General features: G+C 49.5%; 1 protein-coding gene across 1 annotated transcript in view; it reads right to left on the bottom strand.

Annotated features, from left to right (window-relative positions):
- The window catches only part of DHRSX (dehydrogenase/reductase X-linked), a 272,919-nt gene that overhangs the window by 31,810 nt on the left and 215,463 nt on the right, over nucleotides 1-25,646 (bottom strand). Inside the window, exon 5 of the mRNA XM_054473374.2 lies at nucleotides 15,698-15,905. Within this exon, the coding sequence (XP_054329349.1) occupies nucleotides 15,698-15,905 (208 nt within the window). The remainder of the gene's footprint in view (nucleotides 1-15,697; nucleotides 15,906-25,646) is intronic.

Raw genomic sequence — 25,646 nt, forward strand, 5'->3', positions numbered from 1 at the left:
CATTTGTACATCTTTTGGGAGGGCAACTTCACAACGTGCAACTCAATCTTTAAAATCATAAATCTTTTTTTTTTTTGAAACAGAGTCTTGCTCTGTCACCCAGGCTAGAGTACAGTGGTATGATCCTGGCTCACTGCAACCACCCTCTCCTGGGTTCACACCATTCTCCTGCCTTAACCTCCTGAGTAGCTGGGACTACAGGCACCCGCCACCACGCCCGGCTAATTTTTTTTTTTTTGTATTTTTAGTAGAGATGGGGTTTCACCGTGTTAGCCAGGATGGTCTCGATCTCCTGACCTCGTGATCTGCCCGCCTCAGCCTCCCAAAGTGCTGGAATGACAGACATGAGCCACCGTGCCCGGTCCTTTTTGTGGTTTTTTTTTGTTTTTTTTTGAGACAGAGTCTCGCTCTGTAGCCCAGGCTGGAGTACAGTGGCGCAATCTTGCCTCACTGCAACCTCCACCTCCCGGGTTCAAGCGATTCTCCTGCCTCAGCCTCCCAAGTAGCTGGGACTACAGGCGCCTACCACCACACCCAGCTAATTTTTGTATTTGCAGTAGAGATGGGGTGTCACTGTATTGGCCAGGCCAGTCTCGAACTCCTGACTTCAAGTGAACCGCCTGCCTTGGCCTCCCAAAGTGCTGGGATTACAAGCGTAAGCCACCTCACCTGGCCTATGAATATCTTTTACTAACATCACTGCTTGAAATTGATCTTAAAAAATTAAACCTTGGGCCGGGCACGGTGGCTCACGTCTGTAATCCCAGGACTTTGGGAGGCCGAGGCTGGCAGATCATGAGGTCAGGAGATCGAGACCATCCTGGCTAACACAGTGAAACCCCATCTCTACTAAAAATACAAAAAATTAGCCAGGAGTGGTGGCGCATGCCTGTAATCCCAGCTACTCGGGAGGCTGAGGCAGGAGAATCGCTTGAACCCAGGAGGTGGAGATTGCAGTGAGCCGAGATCGCGCCACTGGACTGCACTCCAGCCTGGGCAACAGAGTGAGAGTCTGTCTTTAAAAAAAAAAAAAAGTTAAGCATTGATTCAAAAAGTCTTTTCTGGCTGGGTGCAGTGGCTCACATCTGTAATCCCAGCAGCACTTTGGGAGTCGGAGGAGGGCAGATCACCTGATCCTTTCAGGGGTTTGAAAGGGTTCTTAGATCTTGCGAGAAAGAATTCCGAGTGGGCCCATAGAGTAAAGTGAAAGCAAGTTTATTATGAAAGGAGAAGAATAAAGAATGTGTACTCCATAGATGGAGCATCCCGAGAGCTGCTGGTGGCCTATTTTTATGGTTATTTCTCGATGATATGCTAAACGAGGGGTGGATTACTCATGAGTTTTTTGGGACAGGGGTGACCAATTCCCGGAGCTGAAGGTTCATCCCTCTTTCAGACCATGTCATGGCATCTGTAAACCGTCTCTTAGCAGCGAATGCATTAGAATTAGCACATCATGACCAGAGAGGATGACCCGAGGTCACTCTTGTCGCCATGTTGGTTTTGGTGGGATTTGGCTGGCTTTACCACAAGCTGGTTTATCAGCAGGGGCTTTGTGACCTGTGTCTTGTGCTGACCTCCTGTGTCATCCTGTGACTTAGAATGCCTCATCCACCTCCAGGGAAGGCAGCCCAAGCAGGTCTCAGCCTCATGTTACGCAGCCCCTATTCAAGATGGCAGAGTTGCTCTGGTTCTAATGCTTCTGAAAAATTTAGGGGATTGTTTTCTGAGCCCCAACACTGTGATCTTAGCAACGGAGCAATTCTCCCGTCGTCACCTAACCAAAGACAGAGTGGATCACACAGCTTGGAAAGCTCGTACCGGGGAAATCACACCCTGCAGCTGAGATTTTCTGAGATGTCCCTTGCCGTTGTGCAGAAGGCATGTCTGAATGCTTGCATAAGGACAAGTGACTCCCCATTAACCTCTCCAGGGGCTCAGTTCTGCCTCCAGACGCTGTCTCATCATACAGCCACGGGTAGCAGAAAGCCACACGCCAAAATCTGACATTGGGCCTGTAAAAAATAAAAGTTCCTGTTCAAAGACTTCCCTCCCCATCTAATTAGGAATAAATAGTAACTTCTCTGAGAAGCAAACTTTATTCAACGACTTGTGCTAACATTCTTAAATATCTGCTAGCCGTGATAAAGAAATCAATGTACTTTATGCTCTTAGCTCCCAAAATGTAGCCTAAATATCAGCCCTGGCATGCTTATACTGGTCCAAGCAAGCATTACGTCATAGCCTGTTCCTCTTCTTTAAAAGTGCTTTTACCTTTCTCAGCATTCCACAAGTTACTTCCTCCTCCCTTTCTTCTCCTCTGCCTTTGCCTCTTTTAAAAGTTCCAAGTTGCTGGCCAATCGGGACAAATACAGAATGTGAGGTCCCGTTGCAGCCAATGGAAACCGGACACAGCAGTAGGGTGGACGCATCAAGTTGTAAATGACCCTGTCCCCTTTGTTCGCTGTACTCTCACGGCAAACCTGCTGGAGAGTGTACCCTTTCTGCAGAAAGTAAAAAAATGGCCTTGCTGAGGAAATTAATGTTCAAGTGCTATTTCTTTATGGCACTGGGGAACAAGCATTTCAAATAGACCTGAGGTCTACCCAATTTCTGCTGGAAAATAAACCTCAGGTCTGCTGCCTTAGAAATAAATAAGGGCAGGACACAAAGGGTGACAAGGGGATCCTTAGCCATGGAGACTTTGCCAAATAATAAACAATCAAAACATAACTTTTTGGGGGTTGGGGTGGGGTAGGAGGGGATTGGAAAGGCTGACTACATAATAAAGAGACTGAAAGAATTGGCTGGGCATGGTGGCTCATGCCTGTAATCCCAGCACTTTGGGATGCTGAGGTGGGTGGATCACATGAGGCCAGGAGTTCAAGACCAGCCTGGCCAACACGGTGAAACCCTGTCTCTACTAAAAATACAAAAATTAGCAGGGTGTGGTGGCGGGTGCCTATAATCCCAGCTACTCGGGAGGCTGAGGCAGGAGAATCCTTGAACCCGGGAGGTGGAGGTTGCAGTGAGCTGATATCACGCCATTGCACTCCAGCCTGGGTGACAAGAGCAAAACTCTGTCTCAAAAATAAATAAATAAATAAAAAGAAATTTAAGAGACTGGAAGAATTAAGACAGGGAAATTGAGTAGTTCAGGGCTCAAGTCCCATCTCCGATCCAAGATAAACTGTAAACCCCCAATTACTGTCAAGATATCTTTTTAAGGCAAACTTCTCCAATCTCCTCACCCCAGGGGAAGAGAAGAGTCCAGGAAACAGATAGTTATTAAGTGCAGAGAGGCAAAGACTGGCTTTCCTGCTGGCACGAGCGTCTTTTAAATATCAGCTACAAGCATTCGGTTCTGAATCTCCAGCATTTGATTGATGGGTAAGAGGAATGGTTACTTGAAACAGCAGAAAACGCATCATCCAAAGGCAGATTTTTCCAGAGTAAATGGAGGGGTTGGTTCTGTAATTATGGTTTTACACAGTAGCGTGGAGAAGAGAGAACTAAGATTGTTTAAAAATACGGTGTGGGGGCAGGGGAAAAGCCAATACATTTCTCTACAAGAGGTGAAAAAATAAATCCAAGAGGGGCACGTAGTTTCAGGAGAGATTCCCTGGGGTGGGGGTTAGGGATGAAGAAATATCCACACTAGAAATGGGAAAGAATGAAAGCAAATAAGTAGGAGGACATGCCCATTAAGGTCTGTAAATGAAACCCTAAGGACTCTGACAAAAGTCGTTGGTATTAGGCCGGGAGTGGTGGCTGACGCATGTAATCTGAGCACTTAGGGACACTAAGGCAGGCAGGTCGCTTGAGCCCAGGAGTTCAAGACCAGCCTGGGGAGTATAGTAAGACCTTATCTCTACAAAAAATACAAAAAGTACCTGGGTGTGGTAAAGCACACCTGTAGTCCCAGCTAGTTGTGAGGCTGAGGTGGGAGAAGATCATTTGAGCCTGGGAGGCGGACATGGCCTTGAGCCACTGCACTCCAGTCTGGGTGAGACAGGGAGACTGTCAAAAAACAAAACGAAACAAAAATCATTCAGTGAGCTTTCCTGTTGAATAAGAAACTGAACAAAAGCCACCTGCTGCTAAATCTGGACCTTATAAAAGGGTATTTGAGTTCTCCATTTTTTGCTGATTATATAAAGCATTACTCTCTTCTTGTTATTAAAAATCGTGACGACTGAACATACTTTTGAGTGTTTATAAGACCAGGCGCGATAGCTGACGCCTGTAATCCCAGCACTTTGGGAGGCCGAGGCGGGCGGATCACGAGGTCAGAGTATTGAGACCATCCTCGCTAACACGGTGAAACCCCATCTCTACTAAAAATACAAAAAAATTAGCCAGGCGTGGTGGCGGGCGCCTGTAGTTGCAGCTACTCGGGAGGTTGAGGCAGAAGAATGGTGTGAACCCGGGAGGTGGAGCTTGCAGTGAGCCGAGATCACACCACTGCACTCCAGCCTAGGCAACAAAGCAAGACTCTGTCTCAAAAAAAAAAAAAAAAAAAGAAAGGAGCCCTTTATAAGTTATCGTGATGGATACTGTAGGATGTAAACGTGTCATATCTTGGTGTCCCAACAGCCAGTCTCCGTAGGCGGTGTCCTTTTATATGGATCAACAGGCAGTTTTTGCATTGATTATTTATCCACTTTGAGAAGTACTTGTGTAGAAGCAAAGACAATTGAGTTTTTATGTTAACTTCCTATGAATCCGTTGCATTGCAACGTATTTCCATTGCAGGACATTGATGCATAATCAAATTGCCAATGCAATTACGGAAAGTCAATCGACTGCTCATAACCTAGTTGACTGGAGCTATTTTTCCAGTGATCATTAAACCTGATGACAATCACTGTTTTAATGAGCAAGTATGGGTGGCATCCAATACATTTATAAGTATTATAACAATCCTTCATGTCTAAATTGAATTTTCCCTTTGGCAGTACAAACAACTCCATTACATTCTTTCTAGGATATCTACGTTTCATATTCTTGATAACTATTATCTACATTTAATATTCTTGATAACGATCCGCCCACCAGGAACTCAGAAAATACTGTGAATAAAGAGAGGTCTTTTTTTTTTTTTTTTTTTGAGACAGTGTCTCGCTCTGTTGCTAGGGTGGAGTGCAGCGGTGCAATCTCAGCTCACTGCAACCTCTGCCTCCCAGGTTCAAGTGATTCTCCTGTCTTAGCCTTCCAAGTAGCTGGGACTACAGGTGCCCGCCACCGCACCCAGCTAATTTTTGTATTTTTAGTACAGATGGGGTTTCACCACGTTGGCCAGGATGGTCTTGATCTCCTGACCTTGTGATCCGCCCCCCTAGGCCTCCCATAGTGTTGGGATTACAAGTGTGAGCCACTGTGCCTGCCCTTTTTTTTTTTTTTTTTTTAGAGGGAGTCTTGCTCTGTTGCCCAGGCTGGGCTGGAGTACAGTGCTATGATCTTGGCTTGCTGCAACTTCCACCTCCCGGGTTCAAGTGGTTCTCCTGCCTCAGCCTCCCGAGTAGCTGGGACTACAGCCACCCGTTACCACGCCCAGGTAATTTTTGTATTTTTAGTAGAGACGGGGTTTTACCACATTGGCCTGGATGGTCTCGATCTCAAAGAGAGGTCTTTGACTTTTTCCACTAAGAGAAAACAACCAAAACAACCCAGGACATTGAAGGTATCTTGTGAATTCCAGCTGCATCCAAACACCCTGATACTTTTGCTCATAGACACAAAGTGAGTGTGTCAGCTGTCCGACGTATCTCAGAACACAGGGGGAACATGTGAAACCTTGAGTGAAATCCAAATCGAGATGGGATACCACACTCAAAACACATGTGACACAACTTACAGTCTATACAGGATGATTTCACAGGATGTGAATACGTGGTTAGGAATAAAATAATGAAGAAGTCACCCAAAGTTACGTAAGTTGAGAAACTCAAACCAAGACAGCCATGTTCACGGTGAGGCATGCCCATGCCTATAACACCTCCATGACTGAGGAATATCAGAGGGAAATAAAGAATTTCTTAAATAGGTAAAGAATCTATCATGGCCAGGCACGGTGGGTCACGCCTGTAATCCCAGCACATTGGGAAGTCAAAGTGGGCAGATCATTTGAGGTTAGGAGTTCGAGACTAGCCTGACCAACATGGTGAAAACCCAGCTCTACCAAAAAATACAAAAATTAGGCAGGTGTGGTGGCGGTGCCTGTAGTCCCAGCTACTTGGGAGGCTGAGACAGGAGACTCACTTGAACCCAGGAGGCAGAGGCTGTAGTGAGCTGAGATTGCGCCACTGCACTCCAGCCTGGATGCCTGGGTGACAAGAGCGAAACTCTGTCTCAAATAAAGTAAAATAAAATAAAACAAAACGAATTTAAAGGTCTCACAGGAAAGAAATCTTAAAGAATAGAAAATAATTTTGGAAGGTATGTGTCCCTCTTTTTTTTTTTTTTTTTTGTCTCCAGGCTGGGGTGCAGTGGCGCGATCTCGGCTCATTGCAACCTCCACCTTCCCGGTTCAAGCAATTCTCCTGCCTCAGCCTCCCCAGTAGCTGGGACTACAGGGACATGCCACCACACCTGGCTAATTTTTTATATTTTAGTAGAGACGGGGTTTCACCATGTTGGCCAGGATGGTCTTGATCTCCTGACCTCGCTATCCACCCCTCTCAGCCTCCCGAAGTGCTGGGATTACAGACATAAGCCACTGTGCCTGCCCTTTTTTTCTTTTTTTGAGAGGGAGTCTTGCTCTGGAGTGCAGGCTGGGCTGGGCTGGAGTGCAGCAGCATGATCTTGGCCCACTGCAACCTCCCCCTCCCAGGTTCAAGCAATTCTCCTGCTTCAGCCTCCTAAGTAGCTGAGATTACAGGCACATGCCACCATGCCTGGCTAACTTTTGTATTTTTAGTAGAGACGGGGTTTTGCCATGTTGACCAGGCTGGTCTCGAACTCCTGACCTCAGGTGATCCACCCGCCTCGGCCTCCCAAAGTGCTTTCCATTGAAATTTATTTCACCATGGGGATGATTCGGTATAGCCAAGTTGAGGAGACAGGTTCTCTCATGTGTAAAAAGTCTTGGATTTTCCAAGCCAGTAAATCAATCTTGGCAATTAACACTAATTACTGGCAATGATTATATCAGGCAAAAGCCAAGAACCACATCTTTCATACAAAAAAAAAGCAGTATATTTTAAATTCAAGTGGTTCTCATATTTTAGCATGCCTCAGAATTCTCCAAAGACCTTCTCCTTGCCAACCCCTGCTCTCCAAACTTCAGGTTAAGCAGATCTGGAGGATGGTCTGAGAATGGGAGCAACTTCATTTCTTTTTTTTCTTTTTTGAGACAGAATCTTGCTTTGTAGCCCAGGCTGGAGTGCAGTGGCGCAATCTAGGCTCACTGCAACCTCCGCCTTTCAAGTCCCAGTTGAAGCAATTCTCCTGCCTCAGCCTCCTGAGTAGCTGGGATTACAGGTGTGCGCCACCACGCCCAGCTAATTTTTGTATTTTTAGTAGAGATGGGGTTTCTCCATGTTGGCCAGGCTGGTCTTGAACTCCTGACCTTGTGATCCACCCGCCTTGGCCTCCCGAAGTGCTGGGATGACAGGCTTGAGCCACCATGCCCGGCCCACTCACCGTATATTTACTGAACTTGTCATATGTGACGCAGGGGTGACGTAAGAACAGAAAAATCAGGGAGATGGAGATGGAGCTAACCAAGGAAGCTGAAGCTGGTTGGCCAGATGGCCCAATGCACAATAATTCAGGGAACACACATCCAGGCAACTGCACCTGACTGGGAATACCTGGCTGTCCTACCACCATCTGGTCATCTAGGGGCTCCTCCTATAGTAATGCAGAAGACGCTGGCTGAGGCGTGTTCTATTCTACCAAGGGGACCTGGGCGTATCTCCTGGACTGAATTATGTCTCCCCAGATTCCTATGAAGTTCTAACTCTGAGGACCTCGGAAAGATGACCTTATTTAGAGATAGGGTCCTTTTATTTTATTTATTTATTTATTTCGAGACAGAATTTTGCTCTTGTCACCAAGGCTGGAGTGCAATGGTGCAATCTTGGCTCACTGCAACCTCCGCCTCCTGGGTTCAAGCGATTCTCCTGCCTCAGCCTCCCTAGTAGCTGGGATTACAGGCACCTGCCATGACGCTTGGCTAATTTTGTATTTTTTAAGTAGAGACGGGGTTTCACCATGTTGTCCAGGCTGGTCTTGAACTCCTGACCTCAGGTGATCCATCCACCTCACCCTCCTCCCAAAGTGCTGGGATTACAGGCATGAGCCACCGCACCCGGCTGGAGATGGGGTCTTTAAAGAGGCGATTCAGGTAAAATGAGGTCACTAGGGTAGGTCCTGATCCAATAGGACTGAGGTCTTTATAAGAAGAGTAGATGAGGACACAGACATACCCAGAGGGACAACCAAGTGAGGACACAGGGCGATGATGACATCTCCAAGCCCAGGAGAGAGGCCTGAGGAGGAACCAACCCTGATCACACCTTGATCTCAGACTCCCAGCCTCCAGGACTGTGGAAGAATCAATGTCTGCTGTTATAAGCTACACAGTCCATGGTATTCTGTGATAGCAGCCTGAGATGGAGTAAGGCACTGCATAAGAAGAGGAGATGAGGACATAGACATACACAGAGGGACGACCCTGTGAGGACACAGGGAGAAGACGGCGTCTACAAGCCCAGGAGAGAGGCCTCAGGAGGAACCAGCCCTGCCCATACCTGGATCTCAAACTTCTAGCATCCAGCACTGTAAGAGAATAATGTCTGCTGTTTATAACCTACCCGGTCTATGGTATTCTGTTATAGCAGCCTGAAATGGGCTAAGACACCTCACAACAGGAGGAGATGAGGACACAGACACACACAGAGGGACGACCCTGTGAGGCCACAGGGAGAAGACGGCGTCTACAAGCCCAGGAGAGAGGCCTCAGGAGGAACCAGCCCTGCCCATACCTGGATCTCAGACTTCCAGCCTCCAGGACTGTAGGAGAATCAATGTCTGTTGTTTGTAAGTCACCCAGTCTATGGTATTCTGTGATAGCAGCCTGAAATGCACTAAGACACCTCATAAGAGGAGGCGATGAGGACACAGACACACACAGAGGGATGATCCTATGAGGACACAGGGAGAAGACAGTGTCTACAACCCAAGGAGAGAGGCCTAAGGAGGAGTCAGCCACGCTCACACCTTGATCTGGAACTTCCAGCCTCCAGGACTGTGGGAGGATCAATGTCTGCTGTTTAAGCCACTGGGTCCGTGGTATTTTATTATGGCAGCCCCAGCAAAGCAATGTTCTCTCCTTTAAGAGGTCACTCCTAAGCTATGAACGATGAAAAAGGGGCCTATTTGGAAAGAGTCAGTGCCGTCAACAAAGAACAGTTTCCAGAAAGCTCAGAGAAGGCATCTGTTAACACTCTCTCATTATCCTCTGCAGAGGAATCACACAGAAATGAAACGTGGCTCAGGTGAATGCCTGTCATCAATATTTATTTTACATAATCAAACTGGCGAAGCAAAAGAGGAGAACAGGAAAAGAAAAGCAGTGTAAGTTGAATTGTAAGTCTCGAAAAAATAGGGGGAAGTGGCTGGGCGCAGTGGCTCACGCCTGTAATCCCAGCACGTTGGGAGGCCGAGGCGGGAGGATCACGAGGTCAGGAGATGGAGAGCATCCTGGCCAACATGGTGAACCCCCGTCTCTACTAAAAATATAAAAATTATCTGGGCGTGATGGCGCATGCCTGTAATCCCAGCTACTAGGGAGGCTGAGGCAGGAGAATCACTTGAACCCAGGAGGCAGAGGTTGCAGTGAGCTGAGATCGCACCACTGCATTGCAGCCTGGGCGACAGAGTAAGACTCTGTCTCAAAAAAAAAAAAAAAAAAAAAATATATATATATATATATATATATATACACATAAAATAAAATAAAAACAATACAATACAAATAAATAAACAAAAAATGTTAGAGCCGGCTCTGAGCTGGCTCTGGGTCTCAAGCCCTTTGACTCTGAAGTTCCTTGATCTGCTTTGCAATCTGTATTACTTTCCTGGGATTGTCCAAACAAATGAGCACAGACTGGATGGTTCAAAGTCACAGAAATTCATCCAGTGAATGGATGCCTTCTGGAGACCAGAAGTCTGAAAGTCAGGAGTGGTCAGGGTTGTGCTGTCTCTGGATGGTCTTCTAGGGCAGGAACTCTTCCTGCCTTTCCCAGCTTCTGGGGGCTCCGGGCGTCCCTGACCCTCTGGTCAGATCACTGCAGTCTCTGCCTCTGTGTCCACATGTCCTTCTCCTCTGTGTCTGTCTCGTCTTCTGTCTCTCAGAAGGATACCTGTCAGTGGATTTAGGGCCTACCCTACTCCAGGATGATGTCATCTCTAGATCTCTAACTAATTACACCTGCAAAGTTCCTTATTTTCAAATAAGGTCTCATTCTAGGTTCTGGGCTTTAGGATGTGGACAGATCTGTGAACCACCATTCAATCCACTATAATTGTATCCAGTTCCCTCCAGAGGCTCTAGGGGAGGGTCCTTCCTGTCTCTCCCAGCTTCTGGGGGCTCCGGGCATCCCTGACCCTGTGGCTGCATCACTCCAGTCTCTGCCTCCATCTCCACGTGGCCTTCTCCTCTGTGTCTGTGTCTCCTCTTCGGTCTCTTTCCAAGAACACCTGTCATTCCATTTAGGGCCCTTCTTATATGTAGAGTGCGGTCGGAATAGTTAATATTATGTGTTAACTTGACTGGATCATGGGGCGCCTAGATGTTGGATTGAATGTTACTCTGGGGTATCTGTAAGGGTAGAGGGGAGGGTCCTTCCTGCCTCTCCCAGCTCCTGGGGGCTCCAGGCATCCCTAGGTTTGTGGCCGCATCACTCCAGTCTCTGCCTCCATCTCCATGTGGCCTTCTCTGTGTCTCTGTCTCCAAATTTTCTACTTTTTTTTTTTTTTTTTTTGAAACAGAGTTTCGCTCTTGTTGCCCAGGCTGGAGTGCAACGGCATGATCTCAGCTCACTGCAACCTCCACCTCCTGGGTTTAAGCAATTCTCCTGCCTCAGCCTCCCGAGTACCTGGGATTACAGGCGCGCAGCACCACGCCTGGCTAACTTTTTGTGTTTTTAGTAGAGCGGAGGTTTCATCATATTGGTCAGGCTGGTCTCGAACTCCTGACCTCAGGTGATCTGCTCACCTTGGCCTCCCAAAGTGCTGGGATGACAGGCGTGAGCCAGTGTGCCCAGGCATTTTCTACTTCTGGTAAGGCCACCCATCATACTGGATTAAGGGTCCACCCTAATGATCTCATCTTCACTTAATTCCATCTGCAAAGACCCTATTTCTAAATTAGGTCTCAGTTATACATATTCGGAGTTAGGATGTGGACACAACTCTTCAGATAAGAGTTCATGGCGGTCGGGTGCGGTGGCTCATGCGTGTAATCCCAGCACTTTGTGAGGTCAAGGCAGGCAGATCACTTGAGGTCAGGAGTTTGATTACAGCCTGGCCAACATGGTGAAGCCCCGTTTCTACTAAAAATACAAAAATTAGCTGGGTGTGGCGGTGCATGCCTGTGATCCCAGCTACTCGGGAGGCTGAGGTGGGAGAATCATTGGAACCCAGGAGGCGGAGGTTGCAGTGAGCCCAGATAGCACCACTGCACTCTAGTCTGGGCAACAGAGTGAGACTTGTCTCTTTCAAAAAATAAAATAAAATAATAGTTAATGGCATATAAGCAATACCGTCAAAGCCTTTCTTTAATATGTGTTTTTATAGGAATAAAAACTCTCTTGTTAATCGCACTTGGTAATATATGCTTCCTCAGCTTTCTTAGGTGATAATGAGGCTCAATTCTTATTAAGTGCATGAATCTGCTTTGTAACACCTAAAGTGTTTAGGAAGTAGCTGTCATTTCTGTTGGGTGGGGTTGTTCTGGATGTGATCTGCTTATCTTCATTATTTAAAACAGAGATCGCGGCTGGGCACGGTGGCTCATGCCTGTAATCCACCCACTTTGGGAGGCCGAGACGGGAGGATTACCTGAGGCCAGGAGTTCGAGACCAACCTGGCCAACGTGGCGAAATCATGTCTCTACTAAAAATAAAAAATTAACCGGACATGGTGGTGATGCCTGTAGTCTCAGCTACTCGGGAGGCTGAGGCAGGAGAATTGCTTGAACCCAGGAGGTGGAGGTTGCAGTGGGCCGAGATCACACCACTGCACTCCAGCCTGGGAGACAGAGTGAGACTCCATCTCAAAAAAACAGTGAGTAAATAAAACAGAGATTGCGTTGATCGACAATATCAACCTCAAAGTGAGCTCTCAAAATAACAGACAGGCGGCCCTCCACCAGTGCTGTATGAGGAAGGGGTGTTCTGTGTGTCTTTGGCGAGCGGCAATGCCTGCCAAGCAGCTCACATTTCCCAGGTTCTCCAACCCATGCCTTGCCTTGCTCAGTGAGTCGTGTCTGCAGCAAGTGCTGCTGGCTGTGCCAAGACTCCTCGTTCCCTCCTCCCATATAGCAGGCACCACACACATGCGTGGAGTCCCGAGTGGGCATCACAGAAGGCTGGCCCCCACGCGCCCAGCCCAGCCTCATGCCTGGAGTTAGGGAAGCCAGTCATGGCAGGGCTGTTCTTGCCAGTGGGTCCAGGCAAACCCTTCAGCATGGAGCCCAGGGCAGGAGACCTACACAATCCTGCAGAGAGTCCTGAGCTGAGAAGAAGCCTGAGAAACATGCATTTCTTCCTCTGGGTGTTGTCATCATGGGTATAAAAACAGGAAATGCCCCAGCCAGCACACACACCTCACCTGTGCACACAACTCACCTGTGCACACGAGCACTCATGTACCTTATCTGTGCACACTGGCACGCACCTCAACTGTGCACACCGGCACACGTAGCACACACACCTCACCTGGGCACACTGGCACGCAGACTCACCTGTGCACACGAGCACTCATGTACCTTATCTGTGCACACTGGCACACACCTCAACTGTGCACACCGGCACACACAGCTCACTTGTGCACATGGGCACACACACCTCACCTGTATACATGGACATGCAAACCTCACCTGTGTACACAGGCACGCACATCTCACGTGTATCCATGGGCACACAGACCTCACCCGTGCCCACGGGTACACACACCTCACCTGTGTATACGGGCACGCACGCACCTCACCTGTGCGCATTGGCACACACACCTCACCTGTACACACAGGCACGCACACATGCCCTTGCTTCCTCAGGGCACCATGATGGAGAAGCAGCCCCTCCAGGCCACAGGCCCTGCTCTCCGTGCATTCCTCTCACCCGCCCTTCCCTGCACAGCCCGGTGCTTCCTCAGCTGCCCGGAGAAGATGAAGTCCTGGCCAGCCACGCTCCTTCCCTCCCACGACCGGCAGGGTTCATACTTCATGCAGGATCCCATCGAGGCCGTCTCCCTCATCCCACACCCTTCAGCAGAGAGGCTCACAGATGCAGGAGCTCAATCCGACAAAACAGATGGGCCAAGGTATCCTAGGAGGCCCCCGCGGCCCTCCCTTTGTTACATCCTGCCCCTCACTGTGCAGGGAAATGAAAACTGTTAGGAGCTGGCAGGGCCTGTGCCCCTGGGCTCACCCTCCTCGCAGTCCTGAGGGTACTCCAGGGCCTGGGGATGGGGAGGGCACCCACCCTGCTGTACATTCCAGAGTCTGGCCCCAAAATCTGATGCTGGCACAGCCAAGCAGCCAGGTCTTTGTGAGCATGGCGTTAACGCTTTGTGATCTTAGGGCTGCAGAGAAATTCAAAGGCAAGTCCTACTGTGTGCTCTGATGTCTCTGTCTCCAAATTCCTACGTGGAAATCCTCATCCCCAGTGAGATGGTGTTAGGAGGTGAGGCCCTTGGGAGGTGATGAGGTCACGATGGGGGAGACTCAAGTATGGAATCAGTGCACTTATAAAAGGGACCCCAGAGAGCTCCCTCGCCCCTTCCACTGCCTGACGACACAGTGAGAAGGTGCCATCTGTGAACCAGGAAGCGGGTTCTCGCCAGACCCTGGCACACTTTGATCTTGGACTTCCAGCCTCCAGAATCGTGAAACATAAATGTGTGTTGTTTATAAGCCACCCAAACTATGGAATTTTTCTTTTTTCTTTTTTGTTTTTTTTTGAGACAGAGTTTTGCTGTTGTTACTTAGGCTGCAGTGCAGTGGCACGATCTTGGCTCACCACAACCTCCGCCTCCCGGGTTCAAGCAATTCTCCTGCCTCAGCCTCCCGAGTAGCTGGGATTACAGGAGTCCACCACCATGCCCGGCTAATTTTGTATTTTTAATAGAGACGGGGTTTCACCATGTTGGTCAGGATGGTCTCGATCTCCTGACCTTGTGATCCACCTGCCTCGGCCTCCCAAAGTGCTGGGATGACAGGCGTGAGCCACCACACCCGGTCTGCTGAAATTTTTCTTATATCAGCTTAAACAAACTAAGATGATTATTCCCATAGAGGAATCGTTTTTATCCTTAAGGCGGAGTTAGGAGGAATTCACAAGAGAGACCTGTGGATGGACAGACAGTACATTGCGTGTCGACAGGAGTCCACACCAATGCCGCCTGCAGATGTAGTGCCTGACATTCCCATGGGGGCACAAGAGAACGTTTAAATATATCTGTTATCCTTTTCTATGTCTGACCTCTGTGTTTCTTGTCCCTTCTAAAAAATAAAGTAACGACACCATGGCACATTGCTAAGTTGCCCAAGGACAGCAAATGGCTGGGGATGTACATACCCCACAGCACCGCGCCAGGAGCACCTGTGCCCAGCAGATGCAGGGAGCACTATTTCCAGAGCATGTGTGCCCAGCAGACACAGGAAGCAGTGTGCCCAGAGCACCCGTGTCCAGCAGACGCAGGAAGCACCGTGCCCAGAGCACCTGTGTCCAGCAGACGCAGACAGCACCATGCCCAGAGCACCTGTGCCCAGCACATACAGGGAGCACTGTACCCAGAGCACCAGTGGCCAGCAGACACAGGGAGCACTGTCCCCAGACCACCAGTACTCGGCAGACGCAGGGAGCACTGTCCCCAGAGCACCAATGCTCAGCAGACGCAGGGAGCACTGTCCCCAGAGCACCAGTGCTCAGCAGACGCAGGGAGCACTGTCCCCAGAGCACCAGTGTCTAGCAGACGAAGGGAGCACTGTCCCCAGAGCGCCAGTGTCTAGCAGACGCAGGGAGCACTGTCCCCAGAGCGCCAGTGCTCAGCAGACGCAGGGAGCACTGTCCCCAGAGCGCCAGTGTCCAGCAGACGCAGGGAGCACTGTCCCCAGAGCGCCAGTGTCCAGCAGACGCAGGGAGCACTGTCCCCAGAGCGCCAGTGTCCAGCAGACGCAGGGAGCACTGTCCCCAGAGCGCCAGTGTCCAGCAGACGCAGGGAGCACTGTCCCCAGAGCGCCAGTGTCCAGCAGACGCAGGGAGCACTGTCCCCAGAGCGCCAGTGTCCAGCAGACGCAGGGAGCACTGTCCCCAGAGCGCCAGTGTCCAGCAGACGCAGGGAGCACTGTCCCCAGAGCGCCAATGTCCAGTAGATGCAGGGAGCGCTGCACCCCACAGACGGAGGCAGATAAATAACCTTTAACTCACCTGAGATGCTGTTATGATTATTCACAGGGTGCACCCACCTGCTCTGAAGGTCGTCCATGTTCAGCTCAGCAACGTAATGGGTGGCAGAGGAGACGGTGACCACCCTCGCACAGTGGCCAGGCGACCCAGACTCTCTCAGCGTATCCAGGAGAAGGTTGGTCAGCAGGAAGTGCCCCAGGTAGTTCAGGCCGAAATGTTCTTCGAATCCATCTCTGGTTTTCCTCTGAGGGACCATCATCACCCCAGCTGGACAAAAGAGAATATCAGAAGGAGTCAGACTGGGGAAGACAGTGGAGAAATCTCACAGACAGATTCCCGAGATGCGCAAATGGCCCAGGATATCGGAGGGTGGTGTGTAGAGCTGGCGGCCATGTCTTCCTCCTGGGCCTCTGTTTCCTGCTTTAGGTGTGATGGAGAAGATTCTAGAAGATCACTGAAGTCCCTTCCTGCCTTCTGTCTCTGCACCTCTGTGCCTTGAGTTTAAAAATAATAACCACAGGTCGGACGCGGTGGCTCACGCCTGTCATCCCAGCACTTTGGGAGGCTGAGGCGGGTGGATCACCTGAGGTCTGAAGTTCATGCCTGTCATCCCAGCACTTTGGGAGGCCAAGGCAGGCACATCATCTGAGGTCAGGAGTTCAAGACCAGCCTGCCCAACATGGTGAAACCCCTGTCTCTAGTAAAAATACAAAAATTAGCCAGGTTTGCTGGCAGGGTCCTGTAGTTCCAGCTACTTAGGAGGCTGAGGCAGGAGAATCACTTCCTGGGAGGCGGAGGTTGCAGTGAGCCGAGATCGTGCCATTGCACTCCAGCCTGGCGACAGAGCGAGACTCCGTCTCAAAAAAAAAAAAAGGAAAAGAAAAATAATAACCACAATGATAACACAGCAACACACACAAGAGAGTGAGAATCATCCAAGTCACCAAACGGAGTCCCCTGGACAATTAATTATTCTGGGCGGCTGGGTGTGGTGGCTCATACATGTAATCCCAGCCTTTGGGTAGGTGAGTAGGGCAGACTGCTTGACGTCAGGAGTTCGAGACCAGGCTGTGCACCACAGTGAAACTCAGTCTTTACCAAAAATACAAAAAATTAGCTGGGTGTGGTGGTGCATGCCTGTAGTCCCAGCTACTCGGGGAGGTTGAGGCGGGAGGATTGAGCCCAAGAGGTGGAGGTTGCAGTGAGCCGAGATTGTGCTACTGCACTCCAGCCTGGGCAACAGAGATGCTGTTTCCCCCCAGAATTCTGGACAAGAATAGCTGCTATGGCACCCCTTCTTCACTGAGTATCCCACAAACAAATTGCTCAGATGTCCTTTGAGAAATACTGACCTCAGTACAAACATGGCCTGTCCTTACCCCTAGACCACAGGGCAGCCCTGTCGGTCATCATTCTATAGACATCATCATCACTGCAGGTTCTGTGCTTGACACGTTCTATCTGCCAGACACAGAACACCCCCACCCCTGTCAGGCCAAGCCCGGCTGAGCGCCTGCCCTGAAGTCCTTGCTGTGGGGGCCTGACCTCAAAGGTGATTTGTCCTAGAAACATGCGCGAACCATATTGCCTTGTACTTAGAGCAGACCAGTTTGCTTGGATATTAATGCCAGTGTATATATGTATTTGTATGTACATGGATAACGTAGATGTGTATACACAGGCATGTTATATATGTACCTGGAATTCTGTATCTATCTACACGTAAACTGTACATGCAAATACAAGCACGTCTACGTACTTGTGTTTGTGTGTATTTTATATGGAGCTATCTATACATATACGTAGGTCTAGTATTTCTCTGTGTGTTTGTATATGTAGAGGTGTATCTGTAGGTGTATACATTTTTTGAGGTATATGCATTTCTATATGCGCTTGCTTTTGTGTGTATTATCTGCATGTATTTGTGCCTCTGTACATGGACCTATTTCCCTATAAATTTTTGATGTGTGTGCATTTGTGTACATGCCTGTGTTTGTATACACAAGCTTTCCAGTTGTATTTTATGAACACTCATAAACCAAAGCTGGCTCCTCCCAGACTCAGCATTCTCAAGAACCAAGCAGGAGCCACGTGGCCTTATCAACCCAACTTTGGAACTCCTACAGAGTTGTCACCACTGCCCATTTTCTAGGAATTATGAGACAGTTAATGAGGCCAGCCGAGATCCAAGAGAGGGAGCAGGGAGTCCAGCTCCCGAAGAGACGAGTGTGAAAAGAATTTGCAGGCCTGTTTTACAGCCTCTTGAATCCGCCTTTCAAAACTGTGGATGCACAGGCCGCACTGGATGCCCCATTGCACGGATGGCCCATGGAAGACGCAGCAGTGGGTCCCACGGCTCTACACGTCCCTGGCCCCAGTGGAGGCTTGACAATTGTGAGGTCCTTGAGGAAAAACCAACGTCTTATTCTGGCTGTAGCCTCCACAGTGCTTTGAGTACAGCAAGGGGGAAATAAAAAATAAACGTGGATGGAGGTCGATTGCTGCTTTTGAGATGTGAAGCCAGCTGGACTTCCTGGGTCGAGTGGAGACTTGGAGACCTTTTCTGTCTAGCTAAAGAATTGTAAAGGCACCAATCAGCGCTCTAAAATGGACCAGTCAGCACTCTGTAAAATGGACCAATCAGCGCTCTGTAAAATGGACCAATCAGCGCTCTGTAAAATGGACCAATCAGCGCTCTGTAAAATGGACCAATCAGCACTCTGTAAAATGGACCAATCAGCAGGATGTGGGTGGGGCGAAATAAGGGAATAAAAAGCTGGCCACCAGCGCCAGCTTGGGTCTCCTTCTACCTTGTGGAAACTTTGTTCTTTCACTCTTCACAATGAATCTTGCTGCTGCTAACTCTTTGGGTCCACACTACCTGTATGAGCTGTAAGACTCACTGCCAAGGTCTGTGGCTTTACTCCTGAAGTCAGTGAGACCGTGAACCCACCAGAAGGAAGAAACTCCAGACACATCTGAACATCTGAAGGAACAAACTCGGGACACGCCATCTTTAAGAGCCCTAACACTCACCGCAAGGGTCCGCGGCTTCATTCTTGAAGTCAGCGACACCAAGCACCCACAAGAAGGAATACATTCCAGACACACACTCACAAAGAATGGTGGCAAGGGAGAGGGGCCGCCAGGCCATTCCAGGCCTGTGGCGTGCTGAAATCCTCAGGGAGAAATGAGCAGACAGTTCAGGTGCAGTCCTTGCTTCTCACCTGCACACACTTTCCGGCCAGACTCAGTGCTTCCCCCTCGTACGTGAACATCTAGCTTTCAAAAAAACTTCCAGGATACGGAGAATTTATTCCCTGAGCTTATGCCTGTAAAACATCAGGAGTATAAACCAACTGGGAGGGATCCAATATCAATCAGGGTCCAGTATCAATCAGTCCACAAGACACACGTATATTAAACATTCAACAAAATGTACATTCAACACTCCTACAGTCCTCAAAGCCCATCTAACAAAACACTTCTGAGAAGCATGTCAGAATTCACCTCAGGAGTTATCCAGAAAAAAAGCCCAGCTGGGTGGGTCATGCCTCTAATCCTCCCAGCACTTTTGGAGGGTAAAGCGGACGGATCAGTTGAGGTCAGGAGTTCGAGACCAGCTTGGCCAACATGGAGAAACCCCGTCTCTACTAAAAATACAAAACTAGCTGGGCATGGTGGCGGGCACCTGTAATCCCAGCTACTCGGGAGGCTGAGGCAGGAGAATCGCTTGAACCTGGGAGGCAGAGGTTGTAGTGAGCCAAGATCACACCACACTGCACTCCAGCCTGGGCGAAAGAGTGAGACTCCGTCTCAAAAACAAACAAAAACCAATAACAAAAAAACAAAAACACCAGAATAGGTTGCTGTGGGTGGACGGGAAGCTTTGCACTTGATGAACTATAAACATGTCTTTCACGACGCCGTTTTCCTCATATCTGATGTGAAGAATCTGGAGACACACAGCTCAATCCGTGCCTGAGCTGTCGTAAATTCCCAGCTTAGGAGAGACGAGCTCATCATGAACACCTGGCTTATGCTTGCGTGGTTTTGAAAGGCAGCTTCAGGGGACTGTAAAGCAGGCCTGCACATTCTTTTGACACTCGTCTCCTTGGGAGCTAGAGTCTATGCCCCTTCCCTTGAATGTCGGCCATGCTCATTAACTTTCCTGTTAACTCTTTCGTAGAATGCCACAGTGGTGTAAACACTGTGTGACTACCAAAGGTGGGTCCATAAGGTCACGTGGCCCCTGCTTGGTTCTTGGGAATGGTGAGTCTGGGAGGAGCCAGCTTTGGCTTAAGGAGGCTGAGCACCTTCAGCCTGACATTCTGGAGAGTCCACAGGTACCTGTTCTTGTCGGCCCTCCCAGCTAAGCGCAGGTGACAGGCTGTACCAGCTTCCCGCCACCAGAGAAAGCTATCCTGGACATCCAACCAGGTCAAGCCTTCAGATAAAGTCAGCCCCAGCTGTAGCCTCACAGGAGACCCCCAGGCAGAACTGCCCACATTCCTGTGCCCTGAAAGAAAGTGAATTCGTACAAGCTGTATAGAAAACAGCACGGATGTTCCTCTCAAAGAACTAAAAGCAGATCATTCGCTCGATCCAGCAATCCCACTCCTGGGTATCTACCCAAAGGAAAACAAGTCCTTATATCAAAAAGACACCTGCAGGCCAGGCATGGTGGCTCACACCTGTCATCCCAGCACTTTGGGAGGCTGAGGCGGGCGGATCACCTGAGGCCAGGAGTTCGAGAGCAGCCTGGGCAACATGGCGAAACCCCGTCTCTGCTAAAAATAAAAAAATTAGCCAGGCGTGGTGGCACATACCTGTAACCCCAGCTACTTGGAACATTGAGGTAGAAGAATTGCTTGAACCCAGGAGGTGGAGGTTGCAGTGAGCCGAGATTGCACCACTGCACTCCAGCCTCGGTGACAGAGCGAGACTCCATCTCAAAAACAAATAAATTAATTAATTAAATAATCAAACAAAAGAAAACAAAAATACCTGCATCTGTCTCTTGCAGCATAACTCACAATTGCAAACATACGGAATCAACCTAAGTACCCCCCGTGGAGTACTGGATAAAGAAAATGCAACGGAATCCTGCTGAGCCATCAAAAAGAATGGATTTGTGTCATTGGCAGTAACTTGGATAGAACTGGAGGTTATTTTCATACGTGGAGTCACTCAAGAACAGAAAAGCAAATACACGTTCTCACTTATAAGTGGGCGCTACGCTCTGGGGATGCTTCTGGCATCGAAGGGGCATATGGAATAGAGGAATACACATTAGAGACTGAGAGTAGGGCTGTGAGTGAACCTGTCACCCAGGAAATGGCCACGGTACCCAACAGGTGGTTTTTCATCCCCTGCCTCCCTCCCCCTACCTTCTAGCAGTCAAGAATTTCTGCTCTTTCCATCTTTGTGTCCATGAGTACCCGCTGTGTACCTTCCAGGTAAGAGTCAGAACATGCAGTATTTGGTTTTCTGTCTCTGTGCTCGTTCTCTTAGGATAATGGCTTGCAGCTCTGAGCAAATTCCTGGTGACAACAGCATCGCTGGGGAAGGTATCTTTCGCAAGAGCACAGGGGACAGTGCTTCTGTGCAGGCAGGTGACCTGTGCTCCAGATGAATCCGAGCCATGCTCGGGACTCGCCTGGTGGGGAAGCTGCGTGCGAATTCCTGCACCGTGGTGAATGCACCAGCCACGTGCAGGGGCCCTGGATGCTGATAAGTCATTGTTAGTGAGCTACTGAGAGTAATTACATTTATTCCTATTTTTTTATTATTATTATTATTACTTTGAGGTAAACTCTTGCTCTGTCACCCAGACTGGAGTGCAGTGTTGTGATGTCGGCTCACTGCAACCTCTGCCTCCTGGGTTCAAGCGATTATCCTGCCTCAGCCTCCCGAGTACATGGGATTACAGGCACCTACCCTGATGCCCAGCTATTTTTTGTATTTTTAGTAGAGACGGGGTTTCACCATGTTGGCCAGGCTGCTCTTGAACTCCTAATCTCAACTGATCCTCCCGCCTTGGCCTCCCAAAGTGCTAGGACTACAGGTGTGAGCCAGCCCTAGTAGGGCACCCAGCCCTACTAATATCATTATTTTTTTGGAGACAGAGTCTCGCTCTGTCAACCAAGCTGGAGTGCAGTGTGTCCGTATTTTTTATTTCATTTTTTTTGAGATGGAGTCTCACTCTGTTGCCCAGGCTGGAGTGCAATGGGTTGATCTCGGCTCACTGCAACCTCCGCCTCCCAAGTTCAAGTGATTCTCCTGCCTCAGCCTCCCAAGTAGCTGGGATTACAGGTGTGCGCCACAACACCTGGCTAATCTTTTTTTTTTTTTATTTTTTTTTTATTTTTAGTAGACATGGGGTTTTGTCATGTTGACCAGTCTGGTCTCGAACTCCTGACCCCAAGTGATCTGCCCACCTCAGCCTCCCAAAGTGCTGGGATCCCAGGTGTGAGCCACCACGCCCAGCCACGCACCCGTATTTTAAACCACAGTGTCACGGAGATGTTTCTAGGCAGCAAACACACCTGAAACGCTGATGTTTACAGAACGAAAGCCTGACACATGCTGAAGGAGAAATTGTTTTGTTGTTGAGTTCTTTGCCAATGGCTTTAGGTATTAATTTTCCTCTTCCTATGTAAGCAGAGCATTGAAAGACCAGATTGGTGCCAGGTAGAGAGATTGGATGGGTGCCTGAGATGCCTGTTAGGAGGCCATTATCGTGGCCTAGGAAGAGATGATGGTACCCCAGAGGAGGGATCGACGGAAGTCAGACATGCAGAATTGAGTACTAGTTAGACAATCGATGGCAAATTCAAATGCCTGTAAGCTTTTGTATGTGTTTTAAATTTTCTATAATCATGTTTTTTTCAGGATCAATAAAATTTTATTTATTTATTGTTGTCAAGTTATTTTTTTCTTTTAAATCAAAGGAACGTATAAAAAAGGTGCACAGGGCTGGGCACGGTGACTCACACCTGTAATCCCAGCACTCTGGGAGGCCGAGGCAGGCAGATGACCTGAGGTCAGGAGTTTGAGACCAGCCTGGCCAACTTGGTGAAACCCCATCTCTACTAAAAATACAAAAAAAAAAAAATAGCTGGGTGTGGTGGCAGGCACCTGTAATCGCAGCTACTTGGGAGGCTGAGGCAGGAGAATTTCTGGAACCTGGGAGGCAGAGGTTGCAGTGAGCCAAGATCATGCCACTGCACTCCAGCCCCAGCCAACAACAGTGAGACTGCATTTCAAAAAAAAAAAAAAAAAAAAAAAAGTGCACTCTCCCCTCTCAGGTAACTGCCTCCCACATCTGCACCCCGTAAGCCCTTTTTTGATCCAAAATTAATTATCACATTCTTCTAAGATAACTTACAATTCCAATTTCCATTACCATAGATTTAATTTGCCTGTTTTTTTCCGGGAGGCGGAGGTTGCAGTGAGAAGAGGTTGTGCCACTGCACTCCAGCCTGGGTGACACAGCAAGGCTCTGTCTCAAAAAGTAAATACATAAAATAAAATAATAATTTGCCTCTTTTTTTAAATTTTAATTTAATTTTATTTTTGAGATGGAGTCTCCCTCTGTCGCTAGGCTGGAGTGCAGTGGCACAATCTCGGCTCACTGCCGCCTCCGCCTCCTGGGTTCCAGCAATTCTCCTCCCTCAACCTCCTAAGTAGCTGGGATTACAGGTATGGGCCACTACGCCCAGCTAATTTTTGTATTTTTAATACAGACGGGATTTCACCGTGTTGGCCAGGATGGTCTCGAACTCCTGACTGACCTCATGATCCATCCACATCGGCCTCCCAAAGTGCTGGGATTACAGGCGTGAGCCATCGCGCCCGGCCTGTTTCTTAAAATTTCAATAATTTTTGGGAAACCAGTGGTTTTGGGCTACATGGATACATTCTTTTGTGGTGACTTGTGAGATTCTGGTGCACAAGTTTTAATCATCAGCAAATATACCGATGTTTCACTGTGATTTTTCTAAGGAATAAAAAAACCCTGTGGCCATGTCAGTGTATTGGGTGCCGTCCACGTGAGGAGCATTCACGGAATCTGTCTCTTCGCCAATTCTCTTCACCAATTCAAAGGTGGAGAATACACAATAGAACTATTGTTCATTGATCTGCCAATTGAACGGTGGAAAATACACAGTAAAATTATCGTTCATTGATCTGCCAATTGAAAGGTGGAAAATACACAGTAAAATTATCATTCATTGATCGGCCAATTGAAAGGTGGAAAATACACAGTAAAATTATCATTCGTTGATCTGCCAATTCAAAGGTGGAAAATACACAATAAAATTATCGTTCATTGGTCTGTGCACCTAATGGCATTTTCCTGGGGAGTGGACGCTCAGGGTCACAACCACATGTTGTGCCTCAAGCAGTGAACGCAGGTGAGGTGTATCCTGAACAGGGGAGGAGAAGGGAGAGTTAACCGCTCTCCAAGCGGAGAACTCCAGAGAAAGGAGAGTGGTGGGGATGAAAGGGCAGTCAGAGAGAGAGAGGGAGGGCAAAGAAGAAAGGAAGAGAGAAGGAGAGGGAGGAAATAGGGAGAAAGAGAGACAGAGAAAAAGAGACGGAGAAGGAACAGGGAGAGAGAGGGAGAGCAAACACGAGAGGGAGAGAGAAGGAGAGGGAGAGAGAGAAGGAGAGGGAGAGAGAAGGAGAGGGAGAAAATAGGGAGAAAGAGAAAGACAGATGGAGAAGGAACAGGGAGAGAGAGGGAGGGCAAACAAGAGAGGGAGAGAGAAGGAGAAGGAGGAAATAGAGGGAGAGACAGACAGAGAAAGAGAGACAGACAGAAAGAGAGAGAAAGGGGGAGAGAAGGAAGGCAAAAGGAGAGAGGAGGAGAGACAGGGGAAAGGAGGAAAGAGAGAGAAGGGGGAGAGAGAGGAAGACGAAGGGGGAGAGAGAGGAAGACGAAGGGGGAGAGAGAGGAAGACGAAGGGGGAGAGAGAGGAAGACGAAGGGGGAGAGAGAGGAAGACGAAGGGGGAGAGAGAAGGAGAAGAGGGAGGGTGTGAGAGAGGGAAACAGAAAGGGAGAGAGAGAAGAAAGGGAGAGAGAAAAGAAAGGGAGAGGGAGAAGAAAGGGGAGGGAGAGAAGGGAAAAGGAGGGAGAGACAGAGAGAGAATGGGAGAAAAGGAGAGAGAGAATGGGAGAAAAGGAGAGAGAATGGGGAGGGAGAGGGGAGAAAGGGAGAGGGGAGAAAGGGAGGGAGGAGGACAGGGGGAGGGGGAGGGAGAGGGAGAGACAGGGAGGGGGAGGGAGGGAGAGGGGGAGGGGGAGAGAGGGAGAGAAGAAAGAGAGGAGAGAGAAGGGAGGGGGAGAGAAGAATGGAGGGAAAGAGAGAGAGAAAGGGAGAGAGAGAAGGGAAAAGAGGAGAGAGAATAAGGGAGGGAGAGAGAGGGAAAAAGGGGGAGAGAGGGGGGGAGAGAGGGGGAGAGAGAGGGGGAGAGGGAGGGGGGAGGGGGGGAGAGAGGGGGACGGGGGGAGAGAGAGGGGGAGGGGGGAGAGGGGGGAGGGAGGAAGGGGGAGGGGGGAGAGAGAGGGGGAGGGGGGAGGGGAGGACGGGGAGGGGGAGGGGGGACGGGGAGGGGGGAGGGGGAGGGAGGGGGGAGGGGGAGGGGGGAGGGGGGAGGGGGAGAGAGCGGGGAGGGGGGAGGGGGAGAGAGGGGGGAGGGGGGAGGGGGGAGAGAGGGGGGGAGAGAGGGGGAGAGGGGAGAGGGAGAGAGGGGGGAGACGGGAGAGGGGGAGAGAGGGGGAGAGAGGGGGAGAGGGGGAGAGGGGGAGAGAGGGGGAGAGAGGGGGGGAGAGGGAAGAGGGGGGGAGAGGGGGAGAGAGGGGGAGGGGGGAGAGGGGGAGAGGGGGAGAGGGGGAGAGGGGGAGAGGGGGACAGAGGGGGAGAGGGGGAGAGGGGGACAGAGGGGGAGAGGGGGAGGGGGAGAGAGGGGGAGAGAGGGGGAGAGGGGGAGAGGGGGAG

Source organism: Pongo pygmaeus, chromosome Y (genome assembly GCF_028885625.2).
Source record: "Pongo pygmaeus isolate AG05252 chromosome Y, NHGRI_mPonPyg2-v2.0_pri, whole genome shotgun sequence".
Classification (NCBI taxonomy): Eukaryota; Metazoa; Chordata; class Mammalia; order Primates; family Hominidae; genus Pongo; species Pongo pygmaeus.